The sequence below is a fragment of the Centruroides vittatus genome, unplaced genomic scaffold, assembly GCF_030686945.1.
Source record: "Centruroides vittatus isolate TY-2023 unplaced genomic scaffold, ASM3068694v2 contig_680, whole genome shotgun sequence".
NCBI classification, from domain to species: Eukaryota; Metazoa; Arthropoda; class Arachnida; order Scorpiones; family Buthidae; genus Centruroides; species Centruroides vittatus.
The window spans coordinates 3482638-3497409 of NW_027122427.1; the positions used below are offsets into that span (position 1 = coordinate 3482638).

The 14772-nt window shown below is 33.0% G+C and overlaps 1 protein-coding gene and 1 non-coding gene across 2 annotated transcripts; both read right to left on the reverse strand.

Moving 5' to 3' along the window:
- Nucleotides 1-445: 445 nt before the first annotated feature.
- Nucleotides 446-527, reverse strand: TRNAL-UAG (transfer RNA leucine (anticodon UAG)). Its single transcript has one exon. It is a non-coding gene; the product is annotated as a tRNA-Leu (tRNA).
- Nucleotides 528-1734: 1207 nt separating this feature from the next.
- LOC136980199 (regulator of microtubule dynamics protein 1-like) lies at nucleotides 1735-14733 on the reverse strand. The gene is made up of 9 exons (XM_067276270.1): nucleotides 14580-14733; nucleotides 9290-9401; nucleotides 4988-5244; nucleotides 3971-4060; nucleotides 3251-3306; nucleotides 3088-3175; nucleotides 2878-2908; nucleotides 1881-2014; nucleotides 1735-1783 (listed from the first exon to the last, which is right to left on the reverse strand). Exons 1-9 carry the CDS (start codon nucleotides 14661-14663, stop codon nucleotides 1742-1744), a joined length of 894 nt encoding a protein of 297 aa, XP_067132371.1. The 5' UTR covers nucleotides 14664-14733; the 3' UTR covers nucleotides 1735-1741.
- Nucleotides 14734-14772: the final 39 nt, after the last annotated feature.

The window sequence follows — 14772 nt, forward strand, 5'->3', positions numbered from 1 at the left end:
GGCATGCCAGTTTAAGTGAGACTATACACCCCTCTCTAGAAGGTGCATTAAAAAAACAACGAGTTTTTATTCTAAAACTGTGAAACTGTCAGCATCAACTACTACGATTATACGTTTAATTTCTTCATTTTGTCTTCTTTCTAACGACGTAAAATTCTATTGGAATTCCGAAAGTGCTTATTTTATTGTTATTTCATTCAAAAATGCAAAAATGAACATATTAAATTTAAGAAACTCGCTGTAAATTATCTCGGATTACACCGATTAACATCGGTTTTATGTGAAATTTGAGAGGCAGTGTTATTTTTAAGGTGAGGATTCAAACGCTTTGCTTCAGCGTTTGTTCAACATTACCATTAAAAAAAAAAACGCAAAAATTCTTAGTACAAATGATGTGGAGGGTAAAAAGAAAGCTTCGTGTTTAAAGAATGCAAAAAAACAGTGTTGATAGAGGTGGGATTCGAACCCACGCCTCCGAAGAGACTGGTGCCTAAAACCAGCGCCTTAGACCGCTCGGCCACCCTACCGGTCGATCATTTTTGACAAATGCCATATCAATCTTCCTAATACTCACCCTAAGGATCAAGTCGATTTGTAAAATTTATTTCTTTATATCTGAGTTTAAATGGTTAGTGAATTAAAGTGATTATTCTATAAACGAATCAGCTTTCGAGTTTCATTTATTATCGACACCAGTAGAATATGGATAAAAGCAAGTAGCCTGTCGGTATCGTATCATCTCTATTCATAACGTATTATCTTGTTTGTTATATAATATTGAATGCACTTATAATAACAAGCTGTGCAAAGTAAAAAGTATTATGGAGTACCTTTATATGAGTGTAACGTGAAAATATAGATTGTGACTTTACAGATAATACAGATTTGAACAAAGTTCAGGGCAGACTTTGCCTCTCTACATCCCACATGCTCCCCTTAGTGTACATATGGAAAAGGGACCATTATCTATATACAAAATATAAAAATATATTCATTATTTATTTAATTTCTTTATAAATGTGATATCACGTGAATATTGTATACTTTGTAGATCGCATGATATAAAGTATTATTGATCTCAGTTTATCGACGGATCAATTCTATACCAACTTTATCGCTCTGTATAGTAAGGTATGCAGAGCGATAAATGGAAATCACACGAGTTCCAGACTAGACCGGAAATTCGTATATAGTTAATTGGGACCTCTGGCTTCTATATCTAAAGATGGGGAGTCAGGAGTAGAATCTTATGGGATTTATGGGAGTCGTGTATTTTTATGCCGACTTTCCTTCCCTTCTGATCTCGATTTTCTCGAGATTAACAAAGAACGGACGGATAGACAATGACTGTGGGAATGCATAGGAGGTCTGCAATTTGAAAATTGGAGCCCAATAACAGTGATTATTTACTGTTGAATTATTGTATCGATGTAATAATAACAGCAAAATCTTCGATATAATAATTTACAAAAACAAAAAATAATAATAATAATAATAATCCTTTATAATGAAATAAAAGTTTATTTAATATCTTTAAAAAATTCTGAGATTTTATTCGGGTACAGTTGTATGATAATTTTATTCTAAATATATATATATAAACTAAGTTCTCGTTTAAAAATTATTATTATGTGTAATTAAACATATCGATATACATCTTAATAATATAAAATTATGAAAATTCTTAGTTTTAGATACATTATTTTTATAAAAATTATGATGAAATATTTCAAATTTTCTTTTATTTTAGTGATTTTAAGAGCTCAACAGCTTCCTTGAATGCCTAACAAAAGTAAAAACGGTGTTAAATTCAATAATATAAGAATTTGAATACTTTGTTTAAAACATATTTAAATATATTTTAAAATTGTTGTTCTTACCTCATGATCATCTCTGGTTTTTAGTGGATAATTTTTTACTTTCTCAAGACAAATAACTGCTTTTTCTTTTTGATTTAGTTTTAAATATGTTTTTCCAAGATATAATAAATTCATACTATAAAAGTTCGGCTCGACTATGGAATAAATTTTATTTTATAAATTATTAACATCATTATCATAACAAATTCTAATTATAAAAAATTGTTTATAATTTATTTATTTATTTAATATAAGAAATAAATATTAAAATAATTTAATTCATCATTTCCTCCTCAGTTTTAAAATAACGGTGTTTGAACCGATTACGTATTGAGATTTAGTTCCTGTTTAGGTGTTACAAACGTGAAGAGAATCCGGAAAACTCTTTTGGTCAGGCGCAAACCCATCAACTACCAATATTCAGTAGTTTTATTCACTTTGGCCACTGGTGTTCAAGTGAATAAAACCATTGAATACTGAAGAATCTATGCACAAGAATCCAAGATATTCTTGTGCTAGAATCCGCATAGTGTATCAAACATATACAGTGTTTGGATCAAGAAATCAAATAATTTCTCAAATTACAATATATTATCAGTGTTTTTTGTATATTTTTTCTAGGTTTATTTGTTTTTCTTTTCAATCTGCTAATTGAAGAAAACATTGTTACTTGATATTTTCCATATTTTGAAGCAAAACATTCTTCTCAAATTAGAGGTATTAGTCGATATTTATACATGGACGTAGCCAGGAAGGGGCATGGGTGGGCACGCCCCCCAGTTAACCTGGTGCCCTTCCCCAGAAAATTACAGCCCGGCCCCCCAGTTAACATGGTGCCCCTTCCCAGAAAATTACATCCTCTACTAGGCCCTCCATAACAAAACCCTGGCTACGCCAATGATTAATACACGAACAAATTTACATAAAAACTACTCGTATTTTAACTAAATTTTTGATTTATTGTATAAATGACTATTATATTAAAATAAATACAACTAAAGAAAAAAAGAAATCTTACTTTCTTCCGCTTTTTCAAAAAACTGTAAAGCCTATCAATAAAAATACATTTCTTTTTAGATTATCTCAATAAAATATTAAACAAATTTATTTAAAAAACTAAAATGGCATATAAAAGACTCGGAATATTTCATTGTTAATTTGTATTTACAAAATCTAAAAAATTCTATAAATAAATAAATATAATCTATAGAGACTGAAAGAATCTTACTTCTTCATACGTTGAAGTTGGTGGAGAGGCGAAAATAACAGATGCAATTTTTCTTTGATACCAGGGTAAATCAGCAAACGAATAACACCTTGATATTTATTGATTCGTACATTAATATTTTACATATATATATATATAATTTGTGAAAAATTAAAATACATACCAATTCCCTAATATATAAAGTGAAGTCGTATCGGTTGGACATATTTCTATCGCTTTCTATATCAATAGATTAAATTTTAATGATGATAAAAGTAATAAATTATTATACTCTTTAAAACAAATTAAAACTGTACTCTTAAATCTATAATTAAAGTATGATATACAGTGTATTCCAGATAAAAATCGGAAGCTTAATTCTTAATATCTCCTGAGCAATTCATTTGCCTAGATATTTGTATTCTTATAAAACATGTCACCGTAAACGAAGGATAGGACTACACTTCACATAGAAAACAAGGTTTTACACTTTCTTATACGGTATTCGAAGAGCGATTTCTCATTGCTATCCAGACAAATTCAATAATGGTTACAATTGGTCACGTGTGCAGACATTATCGACGTGATTATTTTTCGTGGGATCTTTTAAAAAATGAAGTATTCAGACGTCACATAACAAGCCTCGAAGACACGAGAATCCGCATAATTCAAGTTTTACAGACTATTATACCAGAAAAACGAGATCGTGCCATCACGAATTTCTGAATGCGGTTACGCGAATTAGTGTTTTGCAATGGCAGATACATCGCACAATTTATTTGACAACATCCGAAATAAATAAGTGTATGAATTAAATCCTAATAAATAGAACTTCAATTTATAAAAACGATTTGTTCAGGAGATATTGAGAATTAAAATCCCGGCTTTAAGCGAGGATCATTACCTCTATGTGCTTTCGAACAAGTTTCGATTTAATGAGTCGTTCTTTCGTACCAACTTCTTTTGCAACAAAATCCAATAATAAACCATACCACTAAATAAAACATAAAAAATTATTTATTGATTTACATATAGTTTAAATTGTACGGTAATTTGCTAATACAACAATAAATATTTTAAAATTATATTAAATAAAAAATATTGTTGTATTTTGACTTTTCTACCTGTGGGGCCTAAAAGAACCTTTTTACAGGCCCATACCTGTTATGATATTTTGGCATTAAAAACTTTTTATATTTTTAATTATTATAAAATGGCAAAAAGCTTAATTTTGAGAGTTAGGATGGGTTTTATAAAATTTGTAAATGCTAATAACAAGTAAAATCATCATTAAGTCCTACCCTACTCGAGATATGACACATGACTCCCCTCTATCTCCCCACCCCGTCGACCTTTGATCACCAAAATATAACAACGTCGATCTCCATAATACACAAACCTCCCTGCGAAATTTCAGAAATTTTCTAGAAAAATTACAAGTGTTATTAAGCTTCAAATAGGATAAATTAAATCGTACCCCTCACACAGTAACATCCATACAAACAAAAAAAAAAATTTTTTTTGCATTTCCGCCGTTTCAAGGTGTCCCAAGTCCAGGGGCGGATCTAATAGAGCCTAAGCCCTGGGGCCCAATGTCACGGGCCCACAAAAATTGAATTATTATCGTAAATTTTTAATACTTTTTCATTACCAATGAGCACTTATCGTATGCTAAAACAGACAATATAATAATAATGATAATTTATAGTATTATTTGTATTAACAAAAAATGGGATCCCATTGGACTTCAATAAGTCCTAGGCCTCGAAAAACCTAGATCCGACCCCGCCTAAGTCCAAAAATGTAAAAATATTCGGGGTCATTTTTTGACCGATCGCCATACTTTTCCTCTGTTATTTAATGCAGAGCCAAAAAGTAAAAATTAAATCTTAAGATATTTTTAAAAATTACTTAAACGTACCCTGTGAGAATTATTATTGTTGTCATTAATTTGAATTGCTTTTTCTGCGTAAGAGAACGCTTCGCTTAGCAAAGAAACTTTTTTTTCGTTTGCTGTTGTAACGTGAGCTAATTCATAACTTATCCTCGCTAGCCTCCATAAAACGTCATCGTTTTCCATTAAACTTTCTTGGTGTAGAAGATCATAAGCTTCTTTATACTTCTTATTATCGTACATTTCATCGGCTGTTTTAATAACTTTATCGAACTGTCTAGAATCTATAAAAATAAATAAATAAATAAATATAACATAAAAATGAATTGGGCTTAGAGTTGCATATGACAAACACCCAAATATCCTAATTATGACACAGTGGTCCTTAATCTAACGCAAACCGCTAGATGTATTCGTCTGATTTATTTCCTAGTATTAAATTATCAAGTATTTACTTACTCATATCATTTGATTCTGCTATGAACAAATTCTTAGTTAATAATTTTAGTTAATCATATCTTAAAATTTGTTAGAATAAACATAACAATGTTGCTACAAGTTAATTAAAATTCCTGCAACCAGTTGCTTAACTTTCCCGGAAACATTTGGTAGCGCCATCTGTTGCGATATTTTATTTTAAAACCTTTTTATACTTTTAATTATTATAAAATAGCAAAAATACATAATTTTGAGGGTAGGGATGGGTTTTATAAAAAAATTATAAATGCTAATAACGAGTATAATCATCATTAAATCAGACCCTACTCCAGATATAACACATGACTCCTTCTATCTCCCCACCCCCTCGATCTTTAACCACCAAAATTTAATAGCATCAATCCTCCTAATACACAAATCCCCTCACAATTTCAGAAGCACAAGAGCTATTAAGCTTCAAACAGGGTGAACAAAATCGTCCCCTCACAAACATACATACTAACATCCATACATACAGGAAATAAATCCCGAATTTTTCTCTATTTATCGACGTTTCAAGGTCCCCTGAGTCAAAAATGTAAAAAACTTCGGAGGTTACTTTTTGACCGATCGCCATACTTTCCCTCTGTTAATTATAACAGCTGGGAAAGTAAACGTATAAAATACATATAAAGGACTAGACATCGAAAAATGTCACACTTAGCTGATCTGAAAGTTTGATCTATGGCACGTGATCTATATAGGGCTATGTTTGCATTCCGGCAAAACCGAAAATGCCGGCATTATTTGTCTCTGACTCGTGATTTCGTGCCTGTATAATAGGTTATCTCGACTGGACTAAACGGTTCCTCGAAACTGTCTAGAATACGTTTCACGGAAGGAAATCAACGAATAGAAAACATTATCCCGTTTTTACGTGGAAACGGAACCGCAAAAATGAAACGTGAAATCACATTACTCTCAAGTGTGTAGTAATAAATAAAATATTGATACAATATTTGCATGCTGTCTGTTCTATAAACACTTCTAAATTTTTTTACCGATCTGCCCCAAATTTTTCATATTTATTCTCCAGAATCCTTCGAAATATAACTTATAGGCTACCATAAATCCTTGACACTTCCCTGATTTTATTCTCCTTGACACACTTTTATTTCCATAGCAATGATAAATTAAAATAATAAAACTTTTAATGTTTGATGTTTATCCTTCTTACTTTTTCCCGGGCAACGTCGAACATATGTGCTAGTATATCCGTAATTTATCATTTGAAATCGCTAGAGTTTAGAAATTTTATTGACGTATTTAGTTTTAGAACATTTCTTTATCTTTATTATTTTTCCTGCAGACTACAAAAATATAAATCGTTAGAATTCAAAATATTTCTTAGAGGTAAAGTTCGGCAAAGCTCGGCTCAGCTTAAATATTTGGAAATATCGAGCTGGCTGAGCTGAGGTCTGGATAGGCAGGCTGCGAGCTGCGAGCTGAGATGGAGTGTGTTGCAGCAAAGCCCATTTTTATTGTACATTTTTACTCTGTTATCTCTCCAGATAAAAATTTTGTAACTGAATTTTCACCTACTTCTCAACTTATGACCTACTTGGAACTTTGCATATGTGTGTTCCCGATAACAATACATTTTATTTTTTAGTTTCAAACAATTTTAGCGATTAGCAAAACTTAGCGAAAAATTAAATTTGTATATAAAATCTGCTTACAGAAGATGCCATACGTAGCTTAATAAATTGAGTGTACCCTTTACGTTGTGCAAAAGTGACAAGATGGGAAGGGAGTCTCTTTTACCTGATAGGATCGAGGTTGAGGAAAGTTTTTTTTTTTTTTTTTACTTTTATGTAGGCTATATTTCATTGTGACACGGGATGGTAAGGAAAAGTAATACCAATACTGCATTATAGCAGTAGTGGAAACAAAAGCAGCAATTGAAATAAAATGTTGTCGCTGGCTACAGATTGCAAAATCGTAAGGTGAAAAAATTCAGCTCGAGCTGCGGTAAGCTGTTAAGCCAATCTGCGATTTTGGACTCCAGCTGAAAGCTGAACTAATCGTCAAAATTCTGAGATATAGCTCAGCTCAGATCAGCTCATTTGGTAGAACTCTACTTAGACGAAAGTATTATTTCCACGTGCATACTATTTCGACACAACACATATATCAATGTTATGCGTTTATCACGACTTAATCAGCAATTTCACGCAATAATTTCTTTATTATTATTTTCTTTCCTGAAAATACATAATTGAAAATAATATTTTCCTGGAAGTAAAATATATTATTTTCCGCTGTATATTTCAGAGAATTATATTTTCCTTGAGGAAAATATTTATTTATGCTACTCTATCGAGTTTGAAAGAATTTTAACATTACATATGTACTGTACATACATGATACAATTCGTACAATAATCAGCAACTATTATATGTATATACAAGACTCCGACAGTTTAAGCTCGTCGATTAAGCTGCAACCATGTCAGGAGTATCTCATGCGCGAATTAAGTAAATACATTAAAAGGGCTACCGGATTGTAGAAAGACTTACATAAATTATATGATCTAGATTGCTACTCTTCATTTTTCAAGTTCGGAAAACAATCTATATACAACAATCCTGCTAATGGGTAGTCCAATGGCAGAATTGTTATGCGAGTTAGTGATTAGAGAGGTTGAAAGGAAAGTGCTAATCGGATTCGTGGATAATATCCTTCTGTACAGACGATACGTAGATAATGTATTAATAATTAAGAGAAATAAACCTAAGGTGAACGAATTTATATCTCACATAAAACATATACGAAAACGCTACATAGGTTACACTAGACGCAATCTCCCCATAAGAATAACAGAACATGAATACGATGTTAGAAAAGAAAAATACAATACAGTGTTACAGCGCTAACCTCGATACCCGAAAATACTCCGCATTTTGATAAGGCTTTTACGCATCATTGTAAATCCACGGGAAGGACGAACAACTGAGAAAAGTACCGTCTACAAGCATGCTATGAACCACAAAAATACTTACTTGTATATTTCCAATACTCTAATTTATTCAATTTGTATGCAATCCTGAAGATGGCTGCAAACCATCTTCAGGATTGCACCACTGTCAAAGTGTTGTAATAGCTTATATATATACGATAATACTAGTTTAGGAAAGTCACAAAATTTAAATTTCTATTGTAATTATAAATTTATGTTTAGATATAATTATGCTTTAAACTCTATTTTTTTAAGAAAAACAAACCTTTAAAAATGCTTTAGACAGTTATTTTAAAAAATCAGCAACGAGTTGCGTAAGTTTCCCGGCAACATTTAACTACCGAAATTTAATAGCATCAATGCCCCTAATATCTAAACCTCCCTGCAAAATTTCAAAAATTTTCGACAAAGGACACGAGAATTATTAACCTTCAAAGTGAGTGAACAAAAACATGCCCCCCCACACAAACACTAACATCCATACATATGTTTCGAGGTCCCCTGAATCCAAAAATGTAAGCATCTTGAAAAGTCATTTTTTGACCGATTCTTTCCCTCTGTTATATATAACAGCCTGGAAGGTAAAAAATAAGACAGTTTTCGATACACATAAAACTGCAAGTACATTTTACGGAATACACATAAAATATGTAAGGAAACCTGTTTCCCCGGCGCGATGTATATGCCAAGCAGCCTGCTACAAGTGAATAGGACATTGTCTCGATTTTGCTCTATAACTTTTATAAAATTACTTTTTAAAACTTAAAAAGAAAATTATTTTATCTTATAAATTATATTTCTGTAACATTTAATAAAAACTTTCCCAAGTTGTAAAAATATTAACTATTCGTTGAATAATTTTAAAGAATAAGTAGTTGTAAAATTTTAATTACCCAGTTTTTCGTTCTTCTTACAAGCAGCAATGTATAAAACAGTCCAAGATGGCAGAAAACTTATGAACGATGACCTTTGAAGTAATGTACCCAACTGAATTATCTTTCTAAACTGTAAAAGTTAATAATAGATCAACTGTAATTGACCACATAAAATAAACACTTTATACTATTTGTTATCATATCAGTAATACAAGTTTACATAAATTGAATTTACTGTTTATTCGGTTAAGAAGATAGTATATCAGATTACATGCTAATTCATATCAATTAAATATATTGAAAGTATTTACAGTTTCAGTCGTTCTAAAATGACCTTGAACTTTAAATAGGGCGAGTCACGTTGAAAGTGTTTTTGGTTACTTAAAAACTATGAGAAAAATCTCGGATAAGGCATAAATTATGAATCACTATAAGCTGGTCTATTTAACACAATGAATGAAGAGTATCAACTATGGTACAAAACGAGAAGAAAGATGATTTTTCGAAAAGTTAAAAAAAGAAATGAATTTTTATTGAAATTTCTCTTAATATATGAAATAAATAGTAACGTGTAAAAAACAGCAAAATATAAAATTGAAATTTGCGACTTATTTAAATATTTTCGAGTAAATCTCATCATCTTCATCACCATAACCAGCCTAACGATCTATTACAAACCATCCCAATCAATATTTTCTAACAAACGCAATCTCTGTAGTCAAATCGTTCCTTAATTTTTCAGATCCATCAGTCAAAACTACGTTGCAGATGTTAGTCTTCACTATTCTCGACAACCTTCGGTTTCCTGTTGTTACATATAACCGTATACTTGCTCCTGATATAAGAAAGGATATTTGCTTTGTTAAATAAAAAAACCCTGAGATTTTCGTTACGCCTTATTTAATATGTTTCAATGGTTTACAATGTCTTTTCGTCCTCTATTTGGTCAATTTTTGCAACAGTGGAGGATCAAACTAGTGGAGGGCAATCTAGTTTTGAGTCCCTTTTGCTCTAAAATAAAATGAGATCTCGATTTAACGAACAAAATTTCCGGTTCGTATGTCATATTCGAAAATTAACACCCTGTTAATATTAAAATGCTTTTTATACGTAATTAAATTAACATGTTTTTTTCAAATTCGAGAGTCACTGTTGTAACTTCACGCCAAACCGGGAGTGTCTCGATATATCATTCGGAAGATGAATAAATAGGAAATTCTTTTTGTGCTTTTGTCAAATTTTTAAGGACATTATTTATTCGTTTATTTAAATACAGTTAAAGTGTATTTTCCAAAAAAATGTTTGTGTATTTATTTTGATTTAGATCGTATATTTGTTTATTATAGTCTCGGAAGTACGGTGAGTGCGTAAACAATAAATATATACAAAAAAATTTTCTGTGAAATTAAACTTCTCGCACATACTTAATTTTAATTACACAAACAGATAAAATAACGAATGAATTTTACGTATGAAAACGCAGTTTTTTAACGCATGAATTTGGAAAACCTACTTCATCATTTAACGGACTTTCCGCTTTAATAAACACCTTCGCCCAAATTATTCCGTTAAATCGAGTTTTTACTGAACTAAGTAATGTTATCGAATCAATTTATTACTTAATTGAAAAATATTAATCAGTCAATCGTTTCCTTAAAAATATATCTGTAAGCGTCTAGATGAAGATGATATCTGTGCCTGCGATGCGCAGAATATATCTCTTTTTGAAGCTGCCAACTTCCGGAGGTCCCAAGCGCGCACTTCTTGAACTTGTCACTCAGCCATTGTTTCACAACCATATCTTATTATTGATCTCAGATAATTTAGATATAGTATTTCCTTACATTTTCTCAAAAATAGTTTTGATTTCGCAAAATAACATCTTTCCCATTATCGATTGATCTTTTCCCTGTATTTTTTTCATTGTTTTTACAATTATATATACTCCAAGATATTTAAAATTATTTTCCTTAAACAGCTAATTAGTTATCTACAAACAGGTTAGTTGGGTTTTGAATACCTCTTAACAAACGTATATATATACGTATTTTTTTGTATGATGTTTCAATCAGTTCTATTTATTGTTGTCCCTTTCTGAATGAATGTTTTTCACAGCATTGAGCACCCCGAGGGGGGTCAAGGGGTCTTGACGTCCTTCATAGAAAAAAAAACAAACACTAGAAAATTTTCCAAAAATCTTTTTCTAATTAAACTTCATTTTTTATTTATATTGTGTCGTGCCTTCTATTTCTAGATTACTTATAAACTGGTAGTCACATAAGCTGGGAATTTTATTGAATTTACATTAAAAAGTTTTTATCCGTTAAACTCTGCTCTCTCCAAGATTAAATCCGGAGTGCGCCACTGATCTGAGCTCACTGAAACCATCAATACGTCAACATCATCAGCAAAAGTAAAAATTGTATTATTACATGTAAGACTGCATTAAATTTCAACATAATATTATATTTTACATTGTTCCATATATTGATCTTTACCCATTTCTTTAATAACCTTCTTAAGAGAAAAGTTAAAATTGAAGAAGAGCAGGAATGGCGAATGTATGGCGTGTCCAAAGCGAGATGCCTGGCACACAACGTATTGTACAAATTCGTTTAGGAATTTAACTGCAAGAATCTTAAATTCTTTTTCTATTCCTTATTTTAAATTCGATTCTGTTTATTGTCCTTTTCTTCATCAACTCTTTCAAATTTATCCTAATTAAATACATTCAAATCATTACATTCTATTTGAACTCCAAATCATCAGCACCTATGTCTTTTGAATTTAAATATAGGCATACTTTGCGGGTCGTAGGAAGGGAAAAAAATGGTATTCCGGCGCAAAAAGAAAGGTTGTCATGATTACGCCATGATCTCTTAATTTCTCTATAAAGATTTTACTTTCAATAGTTACCTTATCTAGTTACTTTTCTAACTTCTAAATATTCTTAGGAAAAGATTAGGGCTGTCTTAACCCAAAATCTAGAATATCGACATAGTAAACATACATCGATTTCGGTTTCATATATAGGTTATCGGCGCAGCACTAGTAGAGGTATGTGTACTGCCGAGAAAATGATAGTAACACTTTAGAGATAACCCCTTTTCCCTATGAAAAAGTTTAGTTGTGAAGGGAGGGAGAATACTTTGAAAAGCGCTGATGCCTACAAAAGTGCCAAAATGTAATAATTTGAAATTTCATAACACGGTGTACTGGCTGAGAATAATACCGCCTTTACAGACCCGCAATTTTTTTTTTTTTTTTTTTCTTTTTCCTTTTCAGTAGCACGAACCCTCGACAGCCATTCCCGATATCTTTATTGTGGGGAAATATAAATTCGATACTTTTCTTGTAACAATCTCTTTTTGTGACCTCTGCAGGTCACGGTACATTTTTCCAATTATAAAAGATTTCCAGTTTAATGAAGTCCGATACTTCCGTCACATACTCCGTCAATAATAATAATAAGTTAGCTAAGTGCCATGTTTTCTTGGAACAAAACGAAAGTCAGTAGGCCTAACTTAATTGTACGAGTTTCTAATTTTAAAAAATTTACAATAATATTTCAGAGTTAGGAAAGAGATTAGTTTGACACTGTTGCATGCTAGTGAGTAATTTGAAATTACAATTGTATTCGTAATATTTTAGCAAAAAGTAATTGACCATGGCCAGACCGGCTGGACCTGTTCCTAGTGGCTTGCTTTTTTTTTAACTCTTTCCGCCCTGTGGGCACTAAGAGGGCCTCTTTTAGTAGGCCCATTATGGGTTCGGCCAGGCCCACAATGGGGCGACCGGGTGGTGAGGGACGGGGTCCGACATATCCGAACAGACCACCCCCCGAAAAATTCCTGGGGATTATTCGACCCGTTCGGATTCGATCCCGGGTCCCCCAGAGCGGTAGGCCGCCACCTTTACCGCTCGGCCATCCGGCCGTCCCTAGTGGCTTGCTTTCGCACGTAGACTCAAATGCAGAGTTCGTAAATGCAACGTTTCGACAATATTTTCTATGTCAGCAATGTGTGCTTACCACGAGAAAATGAGTGCTGATGATTGCGGTGGTTAAGATATCAGCCTATCGCTCTAGTTCACTCGAAATCGAATTCGGACGGGAAATCCCAAAAATTTTCATTGGCGATCTGTCCCAAATTTGTTGTCACTCGTTCTTTTCCATTGTGGGCCCGACCGAACTGCAATGGTATAGAATAAAGGCTTTCTTAGTGTCTTTTTTAAAAAGCCCTGTGGGCACTAAGCCTCGTGCCGCCCTGTGGGCACTAACAATGTAAGAGGATCCCCTTTAGCAAGCCTATTATAGATTCGACCAGGCCCACAATGGGGCGGCCGGGTGATGAAGGACGGGACCCGACGTATCCGGACGGTCCAATCCCCGATAAATTCCTGGGGATTTTTCGATCCCGGGTCGCCCAGAGTGGTAGGTTGCCACCTTCACCGCTCAGCCATCCGATCTTTGCGCCTTCTTAGTGTTCACAGAACACAGTCAAGACGGTCGGATGGCCGAGCGGTGAAGGTGGCAGCCTACCGCTCTGGGGGACCCGGGATCGAATCCGAACGGGTCGAATAAACCCCAGGAATTTTTCGGGGGGTGGTCCGTTCGGATATGTCGGGCCCCGTCCCTCACCACCCGGTCGCCCCATTGTGGGCCTGGCCGAACCCATAATGGGCCTACTAAAAGAGGCCCTCTTAGTGCCCACAGGGCGGAAAGAGTTAAAAAAAAAGAACACAGTCAAAAAATGAAAACACAAAAAGGGAAACAAATATTTTCATTTTTTGACTCCACCGAGAGAGCCTTTTAATCTGCCAGGCAACAATGCATCCCATTGTTGCCTGGCTGGTAGTGAGAAATGGGGCCCGTGGAAAATTCCTGGTGTTATTCACCCGAATTTGATTCCGTGTCGTTAGAGCGGAAGGCAGACGCCTTAACAGCTTCGACCATCCAGCTTTCAGGCCTTGCCGTCTCGGTCGTCCGGCAGTCAACAAAAATTAAAGTTAAAATCCTGGAGTCAAAAAAATAAAATTAAGCGTTCCAGTTTCGTAGATTTTTATTATTATTTTTTATTTTACACTTTTTTTTAAAATAAAGTTTCATTCCCGCGAAGTGTTACGATATAATCTCGTGTATTTTGAAACGTTGAACAATACTGCAATAATGATTTAAATAACTTATATTACGTCTAATATACTACTGTGCTATTATAATTATACTGTATATATAATACAATACTATTATTAAATACAACTAATCAATAACAAATATAATTTTAAACGTATAAAGTAGTTGCATTCTTACTTCAAATTTAGGATATTTCCAGTTGATATTTTTCATTCGAAAAATGGGAGTTAATATCCTGCTAAATTTTGTTACACCACTCATACTAAACTCGTTACAGTACAGTAGTTCTACGGAACGACGACAAATACGAAGTAAACATTTAATCGAAATATTACTGTTAAAATATAATAAAAGATGGCGGTAATGTCGC

Excerpts from the sequence above, each read along its gene's own strand:
- LOC136980199 (XM_067276270.1), bottom strand. The coding sequence starts at position 14,663 with ATGAGTGGTGTAACAAAATTTAGCAGGATATTAACTCCCATTTTTCGA. Across the intron at positions 5,245-9,289 it reads TAAGAAGAACGAAAAACTGG|ATTCTAGACAGTTCGATAAA; the intron begins GTAATTAAAATT and ends TTATTTTTATAG. Across the intron at positions 2,015-2,877 it reads TTTTGAAAAAGCGGAAGAAA|TCGAGCCGAACTTTTATAGT; the intron begins GTAAGATTTCTT and ends TTTATTCCATAG.